Raw genomic sequence first — 20,812 nt, forward strand, 5'->3', positions numbered from 1 at the left:
GGTGGTAATCGGGAAGGTAGAAATATCAGAAGAGGAAGCCTTTTTGAAACTAAGCTGAAGTTTAAAAGTGAAGGATAGAAATGCTGACTATGAAGAAGTTATGTACAAGATTGAGGAAGCAGTGCTCCAGATAAAAGAAGAGGCAGAAAGGGACATGATTAGAAGCAAGATGGCAGCTATATTCAAGAAAGAAATGGAAAAGCAGAGAATATTAGATAATTTATGTCAGAAAGAAAGGGAAGGAAGAAAATCAAGGCAAGAAATGATGTGGTGGTGGGGCAGGTAGATAAAGGAGGAGCCATTGTAGTTATGGAAAAATAATGATACGAGAGGACGTATGATGATCTAAAAGGGGACAGCTATGAGGAGATTTGTGGATCAGAAGAGGAACAAAATATTACAGAGAAGATTATAAAAGACTGTGGGAGGAGAGGGTTTAAAAAGTGCATAAAGAAGACAGGAAGACTGTCCAGTTTGAAAGGGTCTCCCAAGATACATAAAGAGGAGATAAAACTGAGACCAGTAATGGATTGCAGGAACAATGTTTTGGAACCCTTAGAGAAGAAGTTAAAGAAGATAATTGGAGTGTTAGTGATAGAGCAAGAAAGCAGAGCAGTGGAACAGTGAACAGGTGGTGGAACTTATAAAATGACAAGGTGAGTGGTGACAAGACGACTATGTTTAGCCTAGATGTGTAGAGCATGTTCCCGAGCATCAAGAGGGGACATATAGTGGAAATTGTTAGGAAGAAGATGGAACGAGAAATAGGAAAGTGGGATGGTGAACAGGTAGTGAAAGCACTGCAAACTGTGTGGGATAATGGTTACTGCAAAGGGGGGGGGGGATAAAATAATGAAAATAAGTGAAGGCCTAAATATAGGCTATAGTTTTAGCCGTGTTAGAATTGGTGATGAATGAATGGGAAAATAAAGTGATCGAAAAAGGAGGGGACAAGATAATTCTGTTCTGCAGATATGTGGATGATTGTTTCAGCATATGGAGGGGGACAAGGAGGTGGCTGGACAAATTTGTTACAGAAATAGAAGATGAAGCACAAGGGATATTGCTGGAACTTGAAATAGAAGAGGAAGAGAAGATAAGTTTCCTAGATATATTGATGAAAAGGGAGAGAGGAAAGGAGATTGAGACCACTTGGCATGAGAAAAGTGTGCAGCAGGGGTCTTCTGTCACAAAAGAAGTAATGTGAGTGAGGGGACAAATATAAATTTTATAAAGAACATGAAAGACAGAATCAAGACACTATGCACAAAGGAAGAGGAAAAAGAAAGCAGAGAGAGCCTATGGAAGCAGCTAGAAAAGAATGGGTACGAAAAGGAAGACAGACTTGACGTAAACAGAAGAAAGATATAAAGAAACAGGCGAGGGAGAAGAGAAAGAAGAAAAGGTGTGGTTTGGAAAGCCACACAGATGATAAGCAAAGTACTTAGAAAAGCAAGGAAGAAAACAGAGAAGAGGAGGAGGAAGGGATTATCTATGAGGTTCAGAGCAGAGACAGGTTGAAGCAACATACGGATGATGTAGGACTAAAGAGGGAGAAAAATGCTATATTCAAGCCCACAAAAGAAACAGGACATGACATAGAATGGGAGAAGACTAGGAGGATAGGGAAGGTGAAGAGAGGACTAGTGAGAAAGTGGAAAGAGGCCAAGGAAATAAGAGAAAAAAGGAGAAGAAACAATGAACTGAATGGAGACTGAAAATCAACAAAGAATGGAAAGGAGTGTTAGAAAGAGTGGAAAGGATGAGAGAAAGGAAGGAGGAAAGTAGAAGGAAGAATAAGGAAAAAGAGGAGGCACAGACTCTCACCAGGTACCTGTCAATCACCTGTCAGGAGATTTCACACTCAGGAATTCCGGACAGGAAATGTTCTCCGATAAGGAGTGCCCCCTTCCTTCAAGTTGTTCTGGGTATGGACCCTGTACTGGGAGTGTATATGTAGGGGCGGCTGCTCTTAAGGACGATATGGATGCTGCACTGCCGTGTGTAATCATAAGCGAGCAAACATTACATTAATATTTGTATATTAGCTTTTACATTGTCTGAATTGCAAATATTCCATTGCTTATAGATCGTTGGTTAGTCGGTTCTGTATTCATTCTTCCGCGACAATCGTGGTTTGCACGCCATCATGCAGGGAAATACGGAACTTCGAGAGAAATCTGGCGGGAAGCTGTCCTCCCACTTTACAAGAGGTAGAGCATTCTCAGGTGCGGCCGCGAGGGGAAAGAGGCAAGGGAACTGGGGAATAACACGCAAAGTTTCTGTGAATGGGAGGATGGAGTTTTGTCGTCCGAAACCACACCCCTAGACAAAACGCCCTCTCTCTGGAGAATGGTAAACAATGAAGAGTTGCCAGAAGAAATGGAGTTAACAGGAGATAGAATATTACCAACCGTTGAAAAAAATAATTCTGTATTCCATACTCTTATTCACTTATGACATAAGAGTAGAGCAATAAATTACACAATTTCCAATGAGGAAAGAAAATATCGGTAACTGAAAATGTACAGACTTGTTCGATATTTGTTATTTACCATCTCTTTCTGTTTCTTTTCGGTAATCAATACGATGAGGAGGAGTGATGGTATAATGAAATTGATGGAGGAACACTCACAAAGAACACATATATCCATGCTGGGATTCGAACCCAGGAGCCCTGGCTTTAAAATGTGGTATGCTAGCCACGGAAGTTGGCTATAGATTCTTGTTCTTTGCAAAATTATCACATATATGAGTTATATTTTTCTGAGTTTAGTGGAAAGTACATTTGGATTACAATGATGTGAAGTACATCATGTAGATTTAATTACATGTTTTGATTAGCACTTTTGAAACAAAATTCTGATAATGTGACAAAGTTGTCCAATTTCTTTTCAAGCCAGCTGTTAAATAAATTTGAAACTCGTCATCTAAACTCACCAAGAGCAGCTACAGGAATCTGTGAACTACAGATTTCTGAAAATTTGGCAAAATTGTCTGGCAACCCGAAGCAATAAAACGACCGGATGGGATGGCGATAGTATTGACACTTGTTTCTTCTTCGTTTTCTGTGCGTGCTGTAGTTGTGTATTTGTCGCGATGAACAGTGTGGAGAAATTGTTGGTGCCAAGTTTTTCTACCAGAAGTGTGGATGAAAAATAGCGCAGATATCACCTTTCCAGTGAGAGATTTATTTTGGTGCCCTATTTCACATATCAATTAGTCATGTTGGACAGAAAATTTTTTTTCTGTGCAACTTTTTTACTAGCAATTTTCATGATTAATGTATGTAAATATTCGTCATTGTGCTTATCAAGTTGTGTAAAAATTAATATACATTCTTCTGAATTTTCCCCTCTTTTAAGTTAAAAAATGCTATGACTAAATCTGTTGGAATAATTTTATTTCTTCTTCTATCATCTTCACATTACTGTTAAATAATTATTAATTTATTGTATGTGCAAACATGATATTCAGTAAACATGAACATATCAATTTCTTATTGCGTTGGCTGTTATACAAAATTCATCATTTAAACTCACATTACTAATAGAGCAAATTTGTCAGCTATCGGCCCTCCACTTTGGTTCACCACGAGCCACCACTGTGTATATAGAATGATGGTTGTATCTTTCATTAATTTGTGAATCTTCCTCTGAAGACTCTGTTAGAGGGTGGAAACGTTGCCTTGGTCAGCATTTTAATGTTTTAGAATATGGAGATGAATAATTGCGAAGAGCACCCAGTGAAAGCGAAGAGGGGCTTTGGCCTTCACGTATGCTTCGGGCTCCTCCAGAGATCTCCAAGAAACTCCCTACCAATTAATGCAAAATTCTGCCATTTTGATACTATTTTTATGGATATAAGTCATACACTATACTTTTGTAAAACAAATGTTATTAAAAACCAATCGCAGTCATCTAGTTACAAACATTAATTATGGAGTTTGAAGCACCATTCCTGTTCAAGCAATAACTGTAATTTTGCATAAAATTAATAGAATATCAATATCGGCGAAGAATTAATATTATTTTCACATATTAGTTTCATCCCCAGTACAGATGAATAGAATAGGTAAAATATTCCACCTAGTAATCACAGCCATCATTTTACCTAAAAATTGTTTAAGACAGCAGCAATCCACAACACCATAACGTTCTCTCCTTAAAATAGGGTGACCATAATATTTTGACCCAAAAAGGGTCTCAAGAAAGTCAGTTTACCCCCTCTTGAAAAATCGGCAATCATAAACTATTATTATTATTAGTTAAACTAGAAAATATGTTAGCATTCCCCAATTCATTAGGAATTTTCTTTTCAGTTTGCGTCGATACGCAGAATTTAAATTCATTGTGCAGGCCCGCATTGTAACAACATATACACTTCTTGGTCAAACTTATTCACTGCTCTCGAAATAACGGAACCCAACTTACTTATACACTGCTCTAGAAATAACGGAACCCATACAAAATAGATACCACGATGCAAGCTAACGGAAACTGCTGCCTGCTCGAATCTTTGCAAAGAAATTATAGCATTTGGATTGTTATGCGCAAGTAGCCAAAAGTAGCAGAAAAGAGACAAAGAAAAAAAAAATACAAATTACTTTGAAAAACTTGAAACAGTGTTTGCATGACACTAGTTTAAAAAATGCCATCTGTTTTAGCATGTCTCAAATTTAGATCTAACTTCTAGATTTTAAGAAAAAAGGGACATATTGAGGAATTTTCAAATATGGACAGGGCGACCGGGACATGTCTCCTAAACAGGACTGTCCCGGTCAAAATGGGATGTATAGTCACCCTACCTTAAAGTCTTTTAGAGTGCCTGGAGGAGACATCAGGTAAGCATGGTGTCAAAATGACAGAAGACCAATCAAGATTTGGCACGTATGAAGGAAAACTTAAAAAGAAACAAAAGATTTTATCACACAACTTTTTAATTTTCAATAATACACTAACTGATTAATGGCATAAAATCGATGCAGAATTAAAGGTTTTCTTAGAATACAGTGGCATTAAACATTTACGTTGTAACAAGTATCAAAACTTTTTTCTCTTATTACAGAAAAACCCTCAGTCACAAATATGTTTTTTTACATTAAAAAACAATATGGCACAAAATGAAACATTTGTTATTAACAATATTTTTCATGCTTTCCCAGCTAATTTTAATATCTTTACACACATATACAAAAAAAAATATTTCATCACATAGACTCCGAAACAAGTATATAAACTTATTGAAGAATAGTAATAAACAAAAATGTGTGCACATAAGTTGCAGAAAGTGCACAAAAATGCAATAATTTACTTCAATTTGTATTTACAGGATATACATAAAATATTACAGTAACAATTACTTCATAGCAGTCTTATTTCAACACTGATAACTTGTTTTTCTTATTCAACATTTTTACAAGTCACTTTACAAATGTTTTTGCACTTCAGAAGTAAAGTTGTTAGTCCAAAAGCCACAAAACTATCTATGAGAATACTTCCATTGGGTTGAACTTAGATTTACAGCTCTGTTTGGTCAATGTTGGTCAGGAGAACATTGCTGTTAGGAAAACATGCTGAAATTCCTACAATTTACACCCAATCCTGAAAGACAACTACATATTACCTCTTGATTTTTATAGCTTTTGCCCAACAGGGATATAAATTATAGGACAACAGCAATAACTACAGCATTTTTCTCCATCTACATTAAACCAGACAGGAATAATAAGGTATTATATCATACGTAATATGGAAGAGAGAACAAAGACACTGTAACCAAATGAAATAAAATAGATGAACAAGTAAACATTAGTTACTAGTTGATGTACCTGAAATATGTAAAATTTAGGTACGCATGAAGAAAATTCTATTTATTATTCATGTTTTTGAGACGAATTCTAATATGCTACATACATATTTGAAGAACATATCAATAATACACAGTAAAAATCTCATATTGATGATTTTTGAAGGTGTGAAGGAAGTCATTTTGAAAGAGGATGCCTTGGTTTGGCATGCATAAAAAGTCGACAGCATATTTCCCTCTACGGACGAAGTGAAAAATAATTTGCCAGTGGCTGAGAGATAGAAATATTTTCTTTACCTTTTGTGACCATTGGAACATACATACTTTACCCACTGGGGCATTCAACCAATATGTACTTCATAACTTCTGTTCAGGCACAGACTTTTCAGATATCTTTTATGGAATGGCAAAAAGCTTTGACACATTAGTATAGGAAGATCACAACAAATTCCTCAAATGCCATTATCAAAATCTCTGGTCCCACCATAAGATCTCCCTCTGGACAAAGGCTCTGGAGGTGATCTGGCAATATGACACAAGTGATATAAGGTTACGTGTGCTTCTAAATTATTTTATTTGACAAATTTGTGGAACAAAACCCATGAAACATTAGGTCAAGAAACTGACAGCTAGCATATAGAAAAAAATCATATTAGGCGTTGTTCTTGCTACTGCAAATACTTCAAAAGTAATATATACAAAGAAATAAAAAGTGGATGTCTTGCAGTATTGGTTCTCTCTAAATATGCTACACCTATGTTTTTCCTTACAGCATTATGTAAACGTATTTTCCATTCCAGAGAAAATTCTTTCTTGAATTGAAAATTGGCAGTCAAGTTGGTTACATAATTTCATGCCTCAGTCACTCTTTATCTGTGCAAATATTAATGATTTACAATGTCAAATGCTGTCCTAGAACTTGAAGAGTGCAATAGTTTTATTAAAAGTAAGTTCCAAATGAATATTGTTTTTAATTTCTTGCAAAAAAAAAAAAAAAATGCAAGGACAATATGTGATCTATGACTGAAAATTGGAAACAAGATAATAGAGGTAGTATATTTTTTCCTTACACACCACATTTGAATACTAGTTACACATTTTAAAATCACACTGTAACTGGTGCTTGTACACACACTAGAAAGGGAAAACTGATTAGTAGAATAGCACAGCTACTGCTGCAGGCACGTTGCTTATATAGAGTAAGGAAAGAGTCATGAAAAACTGATTTTGTCTTCTTTTTAATGCTTACTTTCTCCCATCAGTTCAGACTGAATGATCATTTTTTTATGGGAAAGTGAGAGAAGATTCTTTCACAATGACATGACTGGCAAAAACGGCTTGCTACATTTCTCAATGCTTTTTTATTCTTGTATACAACATTGGTGCTGATTATGGCACATTAAATTAATTGAAAATGGGCACAGTATTACTGCAATGAAGCTAATTATCCCCCAGCCCCAATTACCAATGCATCTATAAAATTACTTTAGATATTCCATTTTAAATATTTATACAATATGTACTTACATAGAAGGTTACCTTGAAACTATCATGAAGTACAATGCATTGGATAAGAAAGTCAGTTTTGTGTACACAAATATGGACTTCATTGGGATATTCAAGGTGGTCAAGATCAAGAAAGAATACTACTATTTCTTTGTACTATTAGAATACAGTGGAACCTCGATTTTACGTTCTTCAGGGGGATTGGGAGCGTGAATATTAAATGTATAATGTGGGAAAATGTAAAACAGAGGAACATAAAATCGGGGTTCCACTGTATTTACAATTCAGGAAAATTTATACGGAAAATGAATTTGGCATATTTGACCAAAAAAGCTCTTATCCAAACTGGGAGCACTACTCTCTCAACATTAAGAATGTATATTGACATTAAGGTGTTGCTACAGGCAGAAGTTTGAAATCCTACCTATGGAGGTATGTTAGGGAGGAGAGAACAAGAGAAAGTAGTAACCAGAGTTGAAATCATTATTGACTGAAGTTTCTTTAATGCACTTTGTAGTTTTCATGAATCTCAAAGCTTAGACTAAGTTGTTAATATTTTCATGGCACTAGGACTTTGTAACCTATCACTAGCAGACCCTATCCATTGCAGTTAATATTGGTACACCAGTCAGAGAAATAAAGAATACCATGCGATTTTAAGTAAAAAACAATTAATAAATGGCCAACTGTTGATACTTTAACATGTACCTCATAACATTTGTGCATGAGCATTGCTTAGTGCATCTCTCAAGACTTCTTTCCCAATTTCTTTACAATTCTGAGTAAAAACTTCATTTCTAAAAGTATCGCAAACCCACTGCTTCCTTCTTCAAAAGTGATAATCATTATTACAGTTGAGCAACACAATCAGTGCAGGTTCAGGAGCAGAAGTCATCTGAATCATGAATAGAACAATACAAGTGAATGTGTTTGTTTTCACATGTCCATCACATGTGAGGAGGAGGTCCAGGAATGATGACAGTGATTCTGCTTACTTTTTCTGAGCTGGAACGGTTGTTGGGAGCAGATTCTTCTAGAGTGAAGTATGCTACATTTCTTAGGTAAGTTTGATTTGCCGCAAACATTTTCTGGTTTAAGGCTCAGCTGGACATTTGCCGACACCAGCGAATCCTTTTTCGAAATTTCCTCTACTTTTGAAATAAAATTATATTCCAAATTTTAAAAAATTACATCCGCTTAGATTCCTTCTAGAGCATTCATGTGAATATTGGTGTGGTTTGCTTTCACTGTTGTCTAGATATTCACAATAGTTTAATAAGTTTAGAGCCATGAAATTATTGAAAATATCTAGACAACTACCAGATGTATTTTTTCAATATACGAATATTATGATTTTCCACAGGGAGAGGAAATTTCAAAAACTGTTCGCTAGCATCTGCCAAAGGTCCAGCCAAGCCTTAAAATTGCCCACCCACAACCTTTATTTTACTTGTTCATTTACATAAAATTGATGTATTGCCAGAATTTGGAAATAAAATGTGCAGTCTGATATCTTCATGCATTTGTTTTCTATGTTAATAAGTGTCTGGGAATATATATGTATCATATTCCACAACAGTGTGACCGATTCACTTCTGATTCAGGCATGATCAGAAAATCGAATAACACTCACTCCTAAACCAGCATGCACTGAAACATGTGGCTCAACGTTTAGTCTATCATTTTTTCTTAAAATCGAAGAACTTTCCTGTTTGTTACATATAACACATGTCACCACCTAAATAAAAAATACTATAGTCTATAAATGTTCAGATAATCACAATTCACTAACTTGAACTTGAAAGTAGATTTTTTTCATGAAATGAATTATTACACAATTGACAAAATATTTAAACTATGAGATGCTGAACATTATCAGAACATTCTGATAATTTTGTACAAAACAACATTTGGGAAGGAAACAAGGTGACACTTGAATTATTATGAAGAACAAACATTAAGAAATTGAACAAGTCAGCTTACAGCAATACAGAATGTCAAATTATGAAAAACAAAGACAAATCAAGACAATGGACACTATAAACATCAATGTAAAAATTGATATTTTACACTCCTGCAATGCTATTAAACAGCTATGAACAGCATTATGTTCACATATTTATATCTTCAAGATTAAAACAAAAAGTCGAAAAGTAGACAACACAGAAAGAAATATTCATATTTTACATTCAGCATTTCCAACAATTCAAAAAGAAATTACTGATATTCTGAAATTATGATCTTACAAAAATCTACTATAACTAGATTTTCATAAATATATAAAAAAAATCTCTCTTCAGTTGAAAAAAAATAACTCTAGAAAGCATATGGTAAACTTTCATCATGTAGTTTTGCACCCAAAGAAATACAGCCCAAAATACACGAGATTTTAACATTACAAACATTTATAAATTCATTTAACATAACTAACTTTTTCAAAACAAATTTTCAAGTATGAAACACAAACTAAGGAGACAAAAATGCTTTTACTACATGGGGCTTACTCAAAACTCATGTTGAGCTTGTACAGCTATAGAAATTATTACAGATGGCAGGGAATTATTACTTTAGAAAAATATTTTTATAAAAATCCATGAATTTTATACACATGTACTTCCATTTTCAATATAGCATGGCCAAATTTTCGATACACATGAAAGTACCATGTTTTTATATGCAGTGTCTCTTTAAACAAAATGACCATTGATCAACAAGAACATCCAAATAGCAAAGGGGCGGAGGGGAGAGAGTAAGAGAGAGCTATGGAGAGAAAAAAATAAAATGACCATGTAATACTGGGTAAATAACTATCTAATATCAAGCATGTTTCACGCAGAGGAAGTAAATTAATAAGATGCAAATAACACAATGCAATGAAAATCAAAGACAAGAATGTCAGCTATTCATGGAAAGTTTGTAGCCTTTAAGACATGATTACCACAATGCCTGAGAATATCCAAAATAACAAATGTTAACAACATGCTTGAGTAGTTAACTCCATCATGTTTTTGTCCAGATTCTTTTTAAAACACATGGTTTCAGATATACTTTTATGTCTTCTGGATTGTCAAGGTTTCCAATTTCCTAAGAGAAATAAAAAGGGTGTCTAACATTGGTCCATGGTTCTAAGTTCACCCCAAATGACTGGATACATTCATTCTCCCTTTTTCTTTATCGCCAGTCCTTCTGGATGACTTGGGTAGATTGTTTATTTTCCGATGTATTTGCAATTTATGGCCCCCCAACATTCTACTTCACTTTTCATTTTTTTGAGGGCAAAACATAGCCATGTGTGCTTGAAGAAAAAATAGAAACTGTTGAACCATATTTAACAATATTTTATCAATACACATCTCTAGGCATACAGTTGAAAATTAATATTGACATGTAATGACTTACAAGTTGAGCAGTAAAATTTCACTAGCTGCTAATCTTAAACGTTACTTCTTGTTTACAACCAAAACTAATAATTGCTTTAGTACAATTGTGGTCTACTTCATAAAATACAAATTATATACAAGTCAATATAATTGGCATTTGTTTCTAAGGTAGAAACAAGTTAATCTGATTCATAATCATGCAAAGCACACTGTTGGGTTTCATAACCACGCATGTATATTTGGTGGTTCAACATTTAATATGAAAAGACTGTCAAAGGTAAAACAATTACTCCCTCTGTCCCATAATTATTGTCCGGTATGTTAAAATGGTAACTTTTTATTTAGGTTCTTTTGGATACTTGATCGGCCAATTTGTACTGATCCTCAAGTAATAACGTTGTATGACACATTCCCGTGTTTCATTTACTTCTTCTGTATACACCAATGTCACAGTTTGAATATCGTACAATTATTATGGGACAACAAACAAAAGTGTACCGGACAATAATTATGGGACAGAGGGAGTATTTAGGTAACTTACCTTAATAGTACTGATGTTTTACTTTGCAGTTACATCCAGTAATTAAAGGGTAAAATAATATTAGTTCTGCATCAGTCTGCAAACTTATATCAGATAGGCACACTATTGGTTGTCAGTATAGGTAAATAATATATTAATATTTCACAATGGACTATGATTTTTTTTTTATTTGTGCACACTGACAGGAAGACTTCAATATGATTAACTTTACAGTATGTGGAGGTGACATGTATAGGTCAGAATATTACAATAAATATCAGGTGGAGGAATATGTTGAGGCATAAAAGAAAATCATTAAGTTTTAAAATAATTTCAAATCCAAGGTGATTGCACAATTATCAACCACTAAATCTGGAAGACACTCATGAAAAGAAACTTAAAAGGTTTGAAAATAATAGGAAAAAATAATGGGAAACAAAGAACCATGGCACATACACTATTCTGATCATTTCTTAAATGTGGCACTGTGCACACACAAACTCCACAAATTTATTAACTTAACACCCTTTTAAAATTGGTAATGAAGATATACAACTGAAACATACCACATTTAACACAAACCCATTCATAAGCAAATTTTTTAACCCATTAACAGATTGTAAGTACAAGTAGCTGGCTAGTTGATAATATATGTACTGGTAGGAACAATTGTCTGTAACTGTGATTCATAAAAAATTAACATTTTTGACATGAAAACTAAGTCAGTACACTGAAAAATGACCCTTCATTCATGCTCCTCGCTGTAAAACATATACACCAATTAGATATGTAACTTTCCAAATCACATTCTCTCAAACACCACTTAATTTACAAGATACTCAATAATAATAAAAATGGTAATTGTAGAACATGGTTACTTCAGTGCATTTAACATAAACTGCATTCATTCCCTCACACTATTTCTAACAACGAGCTCAGGATAGGAAATGAGGGGTGAAAATATACAAATAAACAATTAATGTAACCTCTAACTTAACATATTTGCTGGTAACGTGTAATAATATACTGAACCTTCCACAATCATGATGACTACTTCACCTTCTGCAAATGCAAACATAACTTTCTAAATGCACAATCATCATAAAATTTCTAATGGAGCAGTTCTTGCCATAGTATTTACTCACTATACTTTCATGGCCACTAAATTGACTGTTGTATTACTTCAAACTTCAATACATATCACATACTTTCAGTTTGAAAAAATGTTGCACGTACAAATGCTACTAGTCTGGTGAATCGTTGTATTGGGGAGGGAAATTTTTGTGTCGCATGTTCCTTGCACTAATATTGCATTAATTCTTGAAGATACTGGAGGAGCGGCAAGAAAGGTTCATTGCAATGAAAATGTCAAGGGAATTTCTTATTTATTGCTTACTTCTATATTAGTATTTTCTTTGGCTTACACTACGCATTTATTTAACTACAGACATTTTAACAAACTTTACCATGTACCAACTTTATTTTTACTGAGTGTACCCTTATCAAACTAGTCGTTACTTTTGCACATGGCCTAGAGCAACATATTCTAAGTGTTCACTTTCCAAACCTAATCTATTAAAAAAAAGGGGAACGGGGCTTTCATAGTGACTTCATGAACAAACTCCATACGCATTCACACTTTATTCCCTTTGCTGTTGGGACAGTCATAGTAATCACAAATTGTTTGAATTAAAGCTCTTAGACTATATATATATTTTTGGTAAATGTTACATAAAATATACACTAGCTTTTCACTATATTCCTTTATCTACTAGACAGAGCCAAGTCAACTGTTGGCACTTGCATCTGATGCAATGAAGTTTCTAAATTCTACTTCCGTTCACTGCAATCTATTGTATACTGAATGGACTATGTATCTAATAGAAACAGCTATGTGTGACTAAATAATGTAAGTTGAGCAATACATACTAGAGTCCATTCTGCTTCGCAATGCCCTTTGATGAATTCACAAGTTATTTGTATGCATCACATTGTTCTAACATGCCCTTGATTATGTCAACAGCATACAAAAACACGCTGCTTGCTTACTGGAATAATAGAAAGTAAACATTGTGGATAAAGTGAAAAAAAATATATATATAAACTAGAAACACAGAAACAGTATTACATTACTAAGAGATGTACGACATATACCTTAAACATCATGCAAGAGCAAAAATGGAATACATCAAAAACACAAAGAAGTTACTCCTTAAACTTGACATAAAAATACAACAGAATTAACCAATAGTAATTCATTGTTCTCTACAGTAAACATCATAGACCTGTGAATAATACCAAAATATATATAAAGCAGAAGCGTACTGCAGTTAAGCAGTACACGGGAACATCATCCTCCAGCTAGAGAAAAGTAACAAGCTCATTTTCTTTGGTTTCCTGCCGCAATCTAATTTTTATCCTGCTGCGAAGGTGGCTCAGACTCCTCCTTTGAGTCTTCTTGAGGTTTCACTTCGATCGGTTGCATGTCGTCATCCTTCATCACAATTTCCACAGGAATGGCATGCTGACTGTCGTCATCCCTGAGCATCATCTGCACGGGGCTTATCTCCATGGCCCTGCTTTCGTCGCGCATGAAGATCGGCATCAGCTGAAGAGCCTCGTGAACACCACGCTTCACAACCCTCTGCTTCTGACTCTTCCTAAGCCTGGCTTCCTTCGGACTGTAATAGTAGCCAGGGTACTTCTTCTTATGGTCCATGTCAGCCTGCCTGGACATGGCATAGTATGACTCTTTAGTGTCACTCGGCAGATTCTTCCACATGATCCCAAGACGAACACTTATGTCCTTGTTGCTGTCTTTTGGGTACTGCACCGCAAGCTTCTTCCTCCATTCGTTAGCAAAAATCATAAATGCGTTTGGTGGGCGGGGGATTTTGGTATCTGCATGAGAAGTGGAAACGCTCACTATGTTATCGGTTGAATTTGTCGAGTCGTGACTAGGGCGAGGTGCGATCGGTACAAAAAGATGTGATGCCAACATTGCAGCTGGATCCTTATCATCTAGAACACAAAACGTATCTGTTACAGCAAAATGCCAGAGCTTTCTACCGATATTAGCAACAACAAATACGCAGATGATTCACTGAATATAAAAGTTCGAAATAAGCAACAAACTCGCCTAAACTTTTAATATAGAGTTGTCCAGCGGAATGGTCATAATTTTGAAATTTCTAACAGAACCACAATCAGGTGCTTTCCAGAAGGACCATGAAAGTTCATATGTGTAATGTGGGGAAATGCATGAATGTACTAATTTTTATGGGTTAACACAAGGAAGAAACAGTTACCTATGAAAATAATAAATGACACTAAGTGAAGAAAGTGGAAAGAAGCTGTCTGCAGACACTTCAGTTCAAAATGTTGTGTTTAATGTAAACTATAAACTTTCATGAAAAATGCAAAATGCGGAACAAACCAAAAGAGTGAAAGTACAAGAGAGGAAAGGAACTGCAGACATATGCTAAAAAAAAGATTCAATAACGAGTTACAAGAAATGAAACATAACTTTCAGAATACATTTTTCTACCATTTGATTTTACTAACACCCTATGGATGTGTAAGAAGTTGTGTGTCTGCAAACCAATTGCACACAGACTACTACAGTGTCTTATTTGTAGAGGAAAATATTAAAGACAGCAAATCCATTAAGAGATTATTAGTATTGTTTTGAACTTTGGCTATGTTTCCACAGTAATGTAAAACAATAAAAAAATGTTCTGGAAGAACAACCAATTCTGCATTAACTGTACTTAGCTTTACCTTACATTCAACTAACAATGAAATTGCACTTTTTTCTTAAATAGTCCTGCCAAAAAAAGTTAGATCAAAAATTCACTGTACTTACAGCGTACAGCAATCAAGTTTATGGCTGTTCAGCTTTTAACTCATGTCACCAGATTGTTCGACATTTAAAATTTATAACAACAAAAGCCTCACAAAGTGAAAGTTATCTTGAACATTCCTTTTATATTTCAATAGACAATTAAGTCACAATTGGACTATCATTAAAAGTGAGGACAATGAAGGATGTAGAAGCTACTTTCACAGATATAGAATAAATTTCTTACCTGCACCACGATTAGAGGAAATCTGGGAATCTGATTTTGAGTCATTTTCAGGCTGAAATATGAAAAGAGGGTACAACTGAATTTCACAATATTAACATTTACTATCATCCAACTATTACTATCACACGGAAAGAAATAAGTAACAATGAAACAAGTTAAGACACAACTACCTAAAATAGAGTCCTGACTGGCTTCACTGCATATAAAGATTACTTAAAACCACAATTTTATTGAGAAATTTTCATATCTGATGAAGAAATGTAAGCAATTTTTTTCTTTAAATCGATTTAACCATGTTTTGCTAGAAACTTTTCATCCCTGTAGAAGAATCAAAACTTCACAAAACTGAAGTAAGGTAAGCGTTAAGACTATTGTCTAAGTTAAGATTATAATGTTGACTGCACATGGTAGGAAATATAAACTTTTCTTTAGGATGTGTCATCACGTGTGTTCCTTATCTATTCCAGTTAATGGTCTTGGTAAGTCAGTTGACATCAACTGTTGATCTTCATTGAAACAAAATATTTTGAAGTCCACTTTTTTGTTCAGATAGGCTAATTGGGACTGGACTTAGTTACAAGTAATATCTGAACCACGGCGCAATGTGCCTCCACCTCAGGGTCCTTGATCACAAGGCAACAAGCATTACCACTACACCTTTGGGGAAACTTTATTTCCACAGACACACAGAACAATCACGAAACATATTAACACACCTGTCAGGTAAGGGTTTTTTTTTCTTTCTTTCTGATTAGTGCACTAAAAATCTACATTGAGAACATGTTACTCCATTGTTCAGCATCACTGCTAAATAGCATCAGTTTGCAATGAACTTCGCAAGGAGCAGGGGAATATATTTTATGTATACGTATAAAGGAAAATTCAAATTTACTTACCAAGTCTATGACCAACCTTGGGGACTCCCAGCCTGATGAATCCTCTTCATCGATATCTCGTATATCTGGAGGCTCCACTTTAATCTGTAAGACAGGATACTGTGTTCAACCATAACATAAACCAACATTGCACTACAACTACCCCTGTAACTGTAATAAACATTTCATTCACACACAAAAAAAGGGCACATAAAAGCAGATAAAATCTCACCAAATTAATGTATTTATTGAGAAGATTTATAGTGAAGATTCCAAACTACACTTCACACATTTACATTTAACACAGAAAACACATTAATAAATAACTCTCACATCCTACGCAAGATATAATACAAATACCATATTTACGCAAGTATAATGTGCATGCATGTATAATGCGCACCCTCGTTTTTGATGGGGAAAAGCAACAAAAAATATATCTCGTATATATTGCACAGTACAATTCAGGTCTCAGAAATGGCTTTCTTAGTGTCGGACTAACAATTACGGATTTAATTTTAAAAAAATAATTAGTAGACTATAAACATGAGCTTTTGCTTTCTTTCGCAACTGTTGCATTCACCACACGACCTTGAACTTCCAGATGTTAGGCTTTTCATAGGAGAGGAGGGAGCGATGAGGCATGGTTCAGTAAGGAACGGGACAGGAAGGGAAAAAGGCACTTCTTGCATTCCCCGTCAAGATTAGATTGGTGAATACTTCTGCCTTAGACAACAAGCGCAGTGTAGCCAAACCGATTCTCGCTAAATGCTGCCTTCTCTGGAGTTTGGACACACTGTGTGCGACTAAGATAGTCTTGTTCGCCCTCCACAAAAATGTTACTTAAAAATTGGTTGACAAGAGGGCAAAAAGGTGGGGGGGGAAGGAGTTTGTTTGTGAAAACTTTTCCTTTCTTCTTCCCTGCAGTGTTGGAAATGGAAGAAAAAAAATAGGAGGGTTTGTCAACCTCCACTATCCAATACTGGATAAGAACTGCACTTTTTCTTTAATGGAAAGTAGTTTGGAAATACAATTGGATCTAGTCTATATTTCACTGTAAATTATTTTTAATCTCAAGTTTTCTTCAAGAATGCTATTTTCTTTGGTTACCAGAATGAAACTGAAAACGCATGTGCTGAAGTGATTCTTTTTTTTTTTGGGCAGATGGGTGCTATTTTACTCACTGACGAAAAATATTCTTGTTAAATCGATGAGGGGCAAATTTTGGGCACATGTATTCTTCTTTGTGGGGCCAAGAACGTTTTTTCTATGCAGATTATGTAACTTGTGTTTTACAGTGACGGGGCAAGGAGAAATGAGTGGATAAACGAGGGGTGCGGCAGGCAATATTTTCTGGGAGCAGTCAAATTTAGTGCACATCTAAATACCATTAAAATGTTTATTTAGGCCAAAATAACATACATTTATTTATTTATTTATTCTCATTTGCTGGGGAACCGTGGTGGTACAGTCGGTAGGGTGTCTTGACTGACACAATGTAGACCGGGGTTCAATTTCTGAACTGGATGATCTAAACTACCATTAAGCTGTTCTGCAGCTTACCCAGTCTCAAATAAATGTCCTGGGGACAACCCTGGGGGTGGAGGGTAAAGGCTGCCCAAGCATGGTGCTGATCACATCACCTCCAAATTGGCCAAGATAGAAAGGATGTGTTTGGGGGTAAAGGTGGTCAGAGCATGGTGCTGATTACGTCATCTCCAACATCCCCCTATATATATATATATGTGTCACAACATGTGCAAAGTGCATGGGGCACTTTACCTTCACTTCTTTCTCGTTTGCTTGGGGGGGGGGGGGGGTTAACCTCCTCATGTTCCCTGTGGTATCATCACTAGTCTTATAATTACTAAAAGTGCCAAGTATTACTGGCCCGATTTTGTTGTTCGTGTGGAAGTGAGCCCCCTTACACAAGACATCTTACTTAACCAATTAACATAAGGGTGAAAAACGTCTCTTCCTCCTTTGCCTGTGACGTCTAAAATTAAGTAGTTGTTCCTGGATACATATATTCAACGAGCGTAGCTTACAAGAAAAAAAAATAACCCGTCTTCCCCACACATGTGCACCACTACGCAATAATTGCATGGTTCAGCCTGTTTCTCTCTCTTTTTATTGCGCGTATATGTGTCGGAAATCTTGCTCTTATGTCTGTAGTGTTGACAGCATGGGAGGGCGTAAAGCAGTGATCCTCCCTCTTTCTGCAACTTGGGCAGGAAATGAGTGAGCACACTTCTGATAAAGACTTTTGGGGCCGAGGATCTTCAGCTCCACCACCTGTTTGTCTTCACTTCCCCTCCCTCCAGTTGCCAATGGTTGGAGGTGTTTGTGAGAGCAGTCCCTGCCCAATGTTTTGTCTGGTGGCTACAGAGCAATGACTCATCCACCGTGAAAGGGGAAAAAACGGCATTGTTTTGAATCTTGTTTCGCAAGGTTGTTTTGCTTTGACGATTAGGAAACACAAGCGCCAGACACAAATCGAGGAGTTAAAAGGCAAGGTATTTCTTTTGTGTGTCTTCTGATAAACAGGAAGGAAATGCACACGATGCTAAGAATAATATATAATTGTTGCATTCCTTTAGAGCCATTCAAGAATAACATATAATTGTTGCATTCCTTTAGAGCCATTCACGTGCTGAAAATAAATCAATGCAATACGTTCCCGTGGAGGGGGGGGGGGAGGGAGGGAGGGAGAGGGAGGAGAGAGAGAGAACCCACTGAAATACTTAATTTACGGGGGAAACTAAAGGTTCACTTTATGCTGTTGGACTGATCAGGATTGGATACATATTCAGCTCAAAGTAGGATCTGAACCATTCTACACGTCTCCATTGTGAACTGAATCCAGGACACTTTGATTACAGTACTAAGATGCTTGACGTTTAGCTACAAATGATCATCCACTCCAATTACAGAGACTTATAAAACTAGCGAGTATATGGATATCCCACACAATCAGATGCATAAATTGAACCTAATAGGCGGCAGTTAGAAGCAGTCATCCACTGTCCCAATCCTCTATGAAGACAAACTGTGACATCAACAATTCTTGCGACAGCAACAGTAGTGACAGTGAGTGAGTGATGTTCTATTTCAGACAGCTTGCTTTTATTATTAGTAACTGTGAACTGCTGGGAGTGAATGACGAAATTAAGTGTAAACATTATTTATTTATTTACGTGAGTCAAGTTGCAATAGTGCAGTAAAATATACAGTAGTTATTTCTATTTGGTAAGTGTTCACGTAATTATTTTACCTTCATATATTTGTTATTAGGTTGTTATTTTAGGTTATGCTATGTATATTCTGTTTGGTTTTTCTTGTCATTTTGGCATGGGTTGCTAGCAGAAATTCGCGATAGTTTCAGTTCACAGTTGTTTTTTGAGAAAGCTATTTTCTGTTATTTCTCCCGTGAAAAATACCGCTGATACACCTCCCATGTGACAGGAGGTGCATCATCGAATACAGCTAGAATCCCGCTATTCTCGATGCATCAAAACGTTCCGATAGAAAGGGAAGAAAAAATACATGGGAAATGGCCAGTTCACATTTATACGTGTTTCTTTAAATATTATTAATAAAGAAACCAAACCTGTCAGTGGCAGTGCCAAAGACCCCCCCCCCCCCAAGCACTATTTAAAAAAACAGAATGGCAGTCTGAAAAAGATGGGAAAATAAGGGTTGACTACTAAAAAAAAGTATACGTAACCCCCCCCTCTACGCTGTTACAATCTTTGGCATGCCACTGCAACCTCGTAATTTGTATTTGTGCCAGTTGATATATACATGATGTATGCAGTGACAGTGAAAACTTGCATGGCTTCACGCAAGTGCTTACGATGATTTCCTGCAAACATTTAAAACCCCACATGCATAATTTTTATTTCCGCATGTTGATGTATACGTGTTACATGCAGTTACTAGGAGTCACTCGCATCTGTTCATGACAGTTTCTAAGGCAAAAACCGTTTTTGTGGAAGTTATTTTTCCCGCGAAAAATACCGTTTGATACGCCTCCCGTGTGACGGGAGGTGTGTGCTTGAATGCCGCCAGAACGGTGCTGCTTTTCTCGATGTCGCAAAACTTTCCAATGCAAAGTGAAAACTCATGGAAAATGCCCATTTTGCTTTTAAAAGTTTTTTTTTTTTTAAATTATTATTGCTAAAGAAAGAATCTGTAGATATATACATGTTATACGCAGTGACATAGTGAAAAAAATGTGTGGTTTCATTTTGGTTGTCCGAATTATTCCATGCATAACACACCAAAATTTTGAGGGGCAAAAATATGGAAAAAAGTGCACATTATACATGCATAAATACAGTATATACAAGAGAATTAATTCTACACAAAGATTTGATATACGATGTGCCTTCATATATCACTTGTTATGAATAGGAAATAATACTGATAAAATGCACATACAAATTTGTACATGTTCTGTAATTAATACATAACTGCAATGCAGTTTGCTTTAGAAAATCAAACAGCATATTTTAAAACACCATAATTTGACATAACTTCATAAAAATAACATTTTGTCGTTATCAATTTTACTAATATGCCAATATTGGTCTACACTAATTGATCCACCAATCTCTAATAAGAAAAACACCT

The 20,812-nt window shown here is 35.6% G+C and overlaps 1 protein-coding gene across 2 annotated transcripts in view; it reads right to left on the reverse strand.

The window, feature by feature from the left end:
• Nucleotides 1-4,933: 4,933 nt before the first annotated feature.
• Nucleotides 4,934-20,812, reverse strand: part of LOC146004784 (uncharacterized) — a 33,615-nt gene continuing 17,736 nt past the window's right edge. For both annotated transcript variants that reach the window (XM_083143807.1, XM_083143813.1), the window contains exons 7-9: nt 16,199-16,282; nt 15,303-15,354; nt 4,934-14,235 (exon numbers count right to left, since the gene is read on the reverse strand). In XM_083143807.1, coding sequence (XP_082999933.1) covers nt 13,622-14,235; nt 15,303-15,354; nt 16,199-16,282 — 750 coding nt within the window. In that variant the 3' untranslated portion in view covers nt 4,934-13,621. The remainder of the gene's footprint in view (nt 14,236-15,302; nt 15,355-16,198; nt 16,283-20,812) is intronic.

The sequence above is a fragment of the Lepisma saccharinum genome, chromosome 1 (assembly GCF_977018435.1).
Source record: "Lepisma saccharinum chromosome 1, izLepSacc3.1, whole genome shotgun sequence".
In the NCBI taxonomy this organism is placed as follows: Eukaryota; Metazoa; Arthropoda; class Insecta; order Zygentoma; family Lepismatidae; genus Lepisma; species Lepisma saccharinum.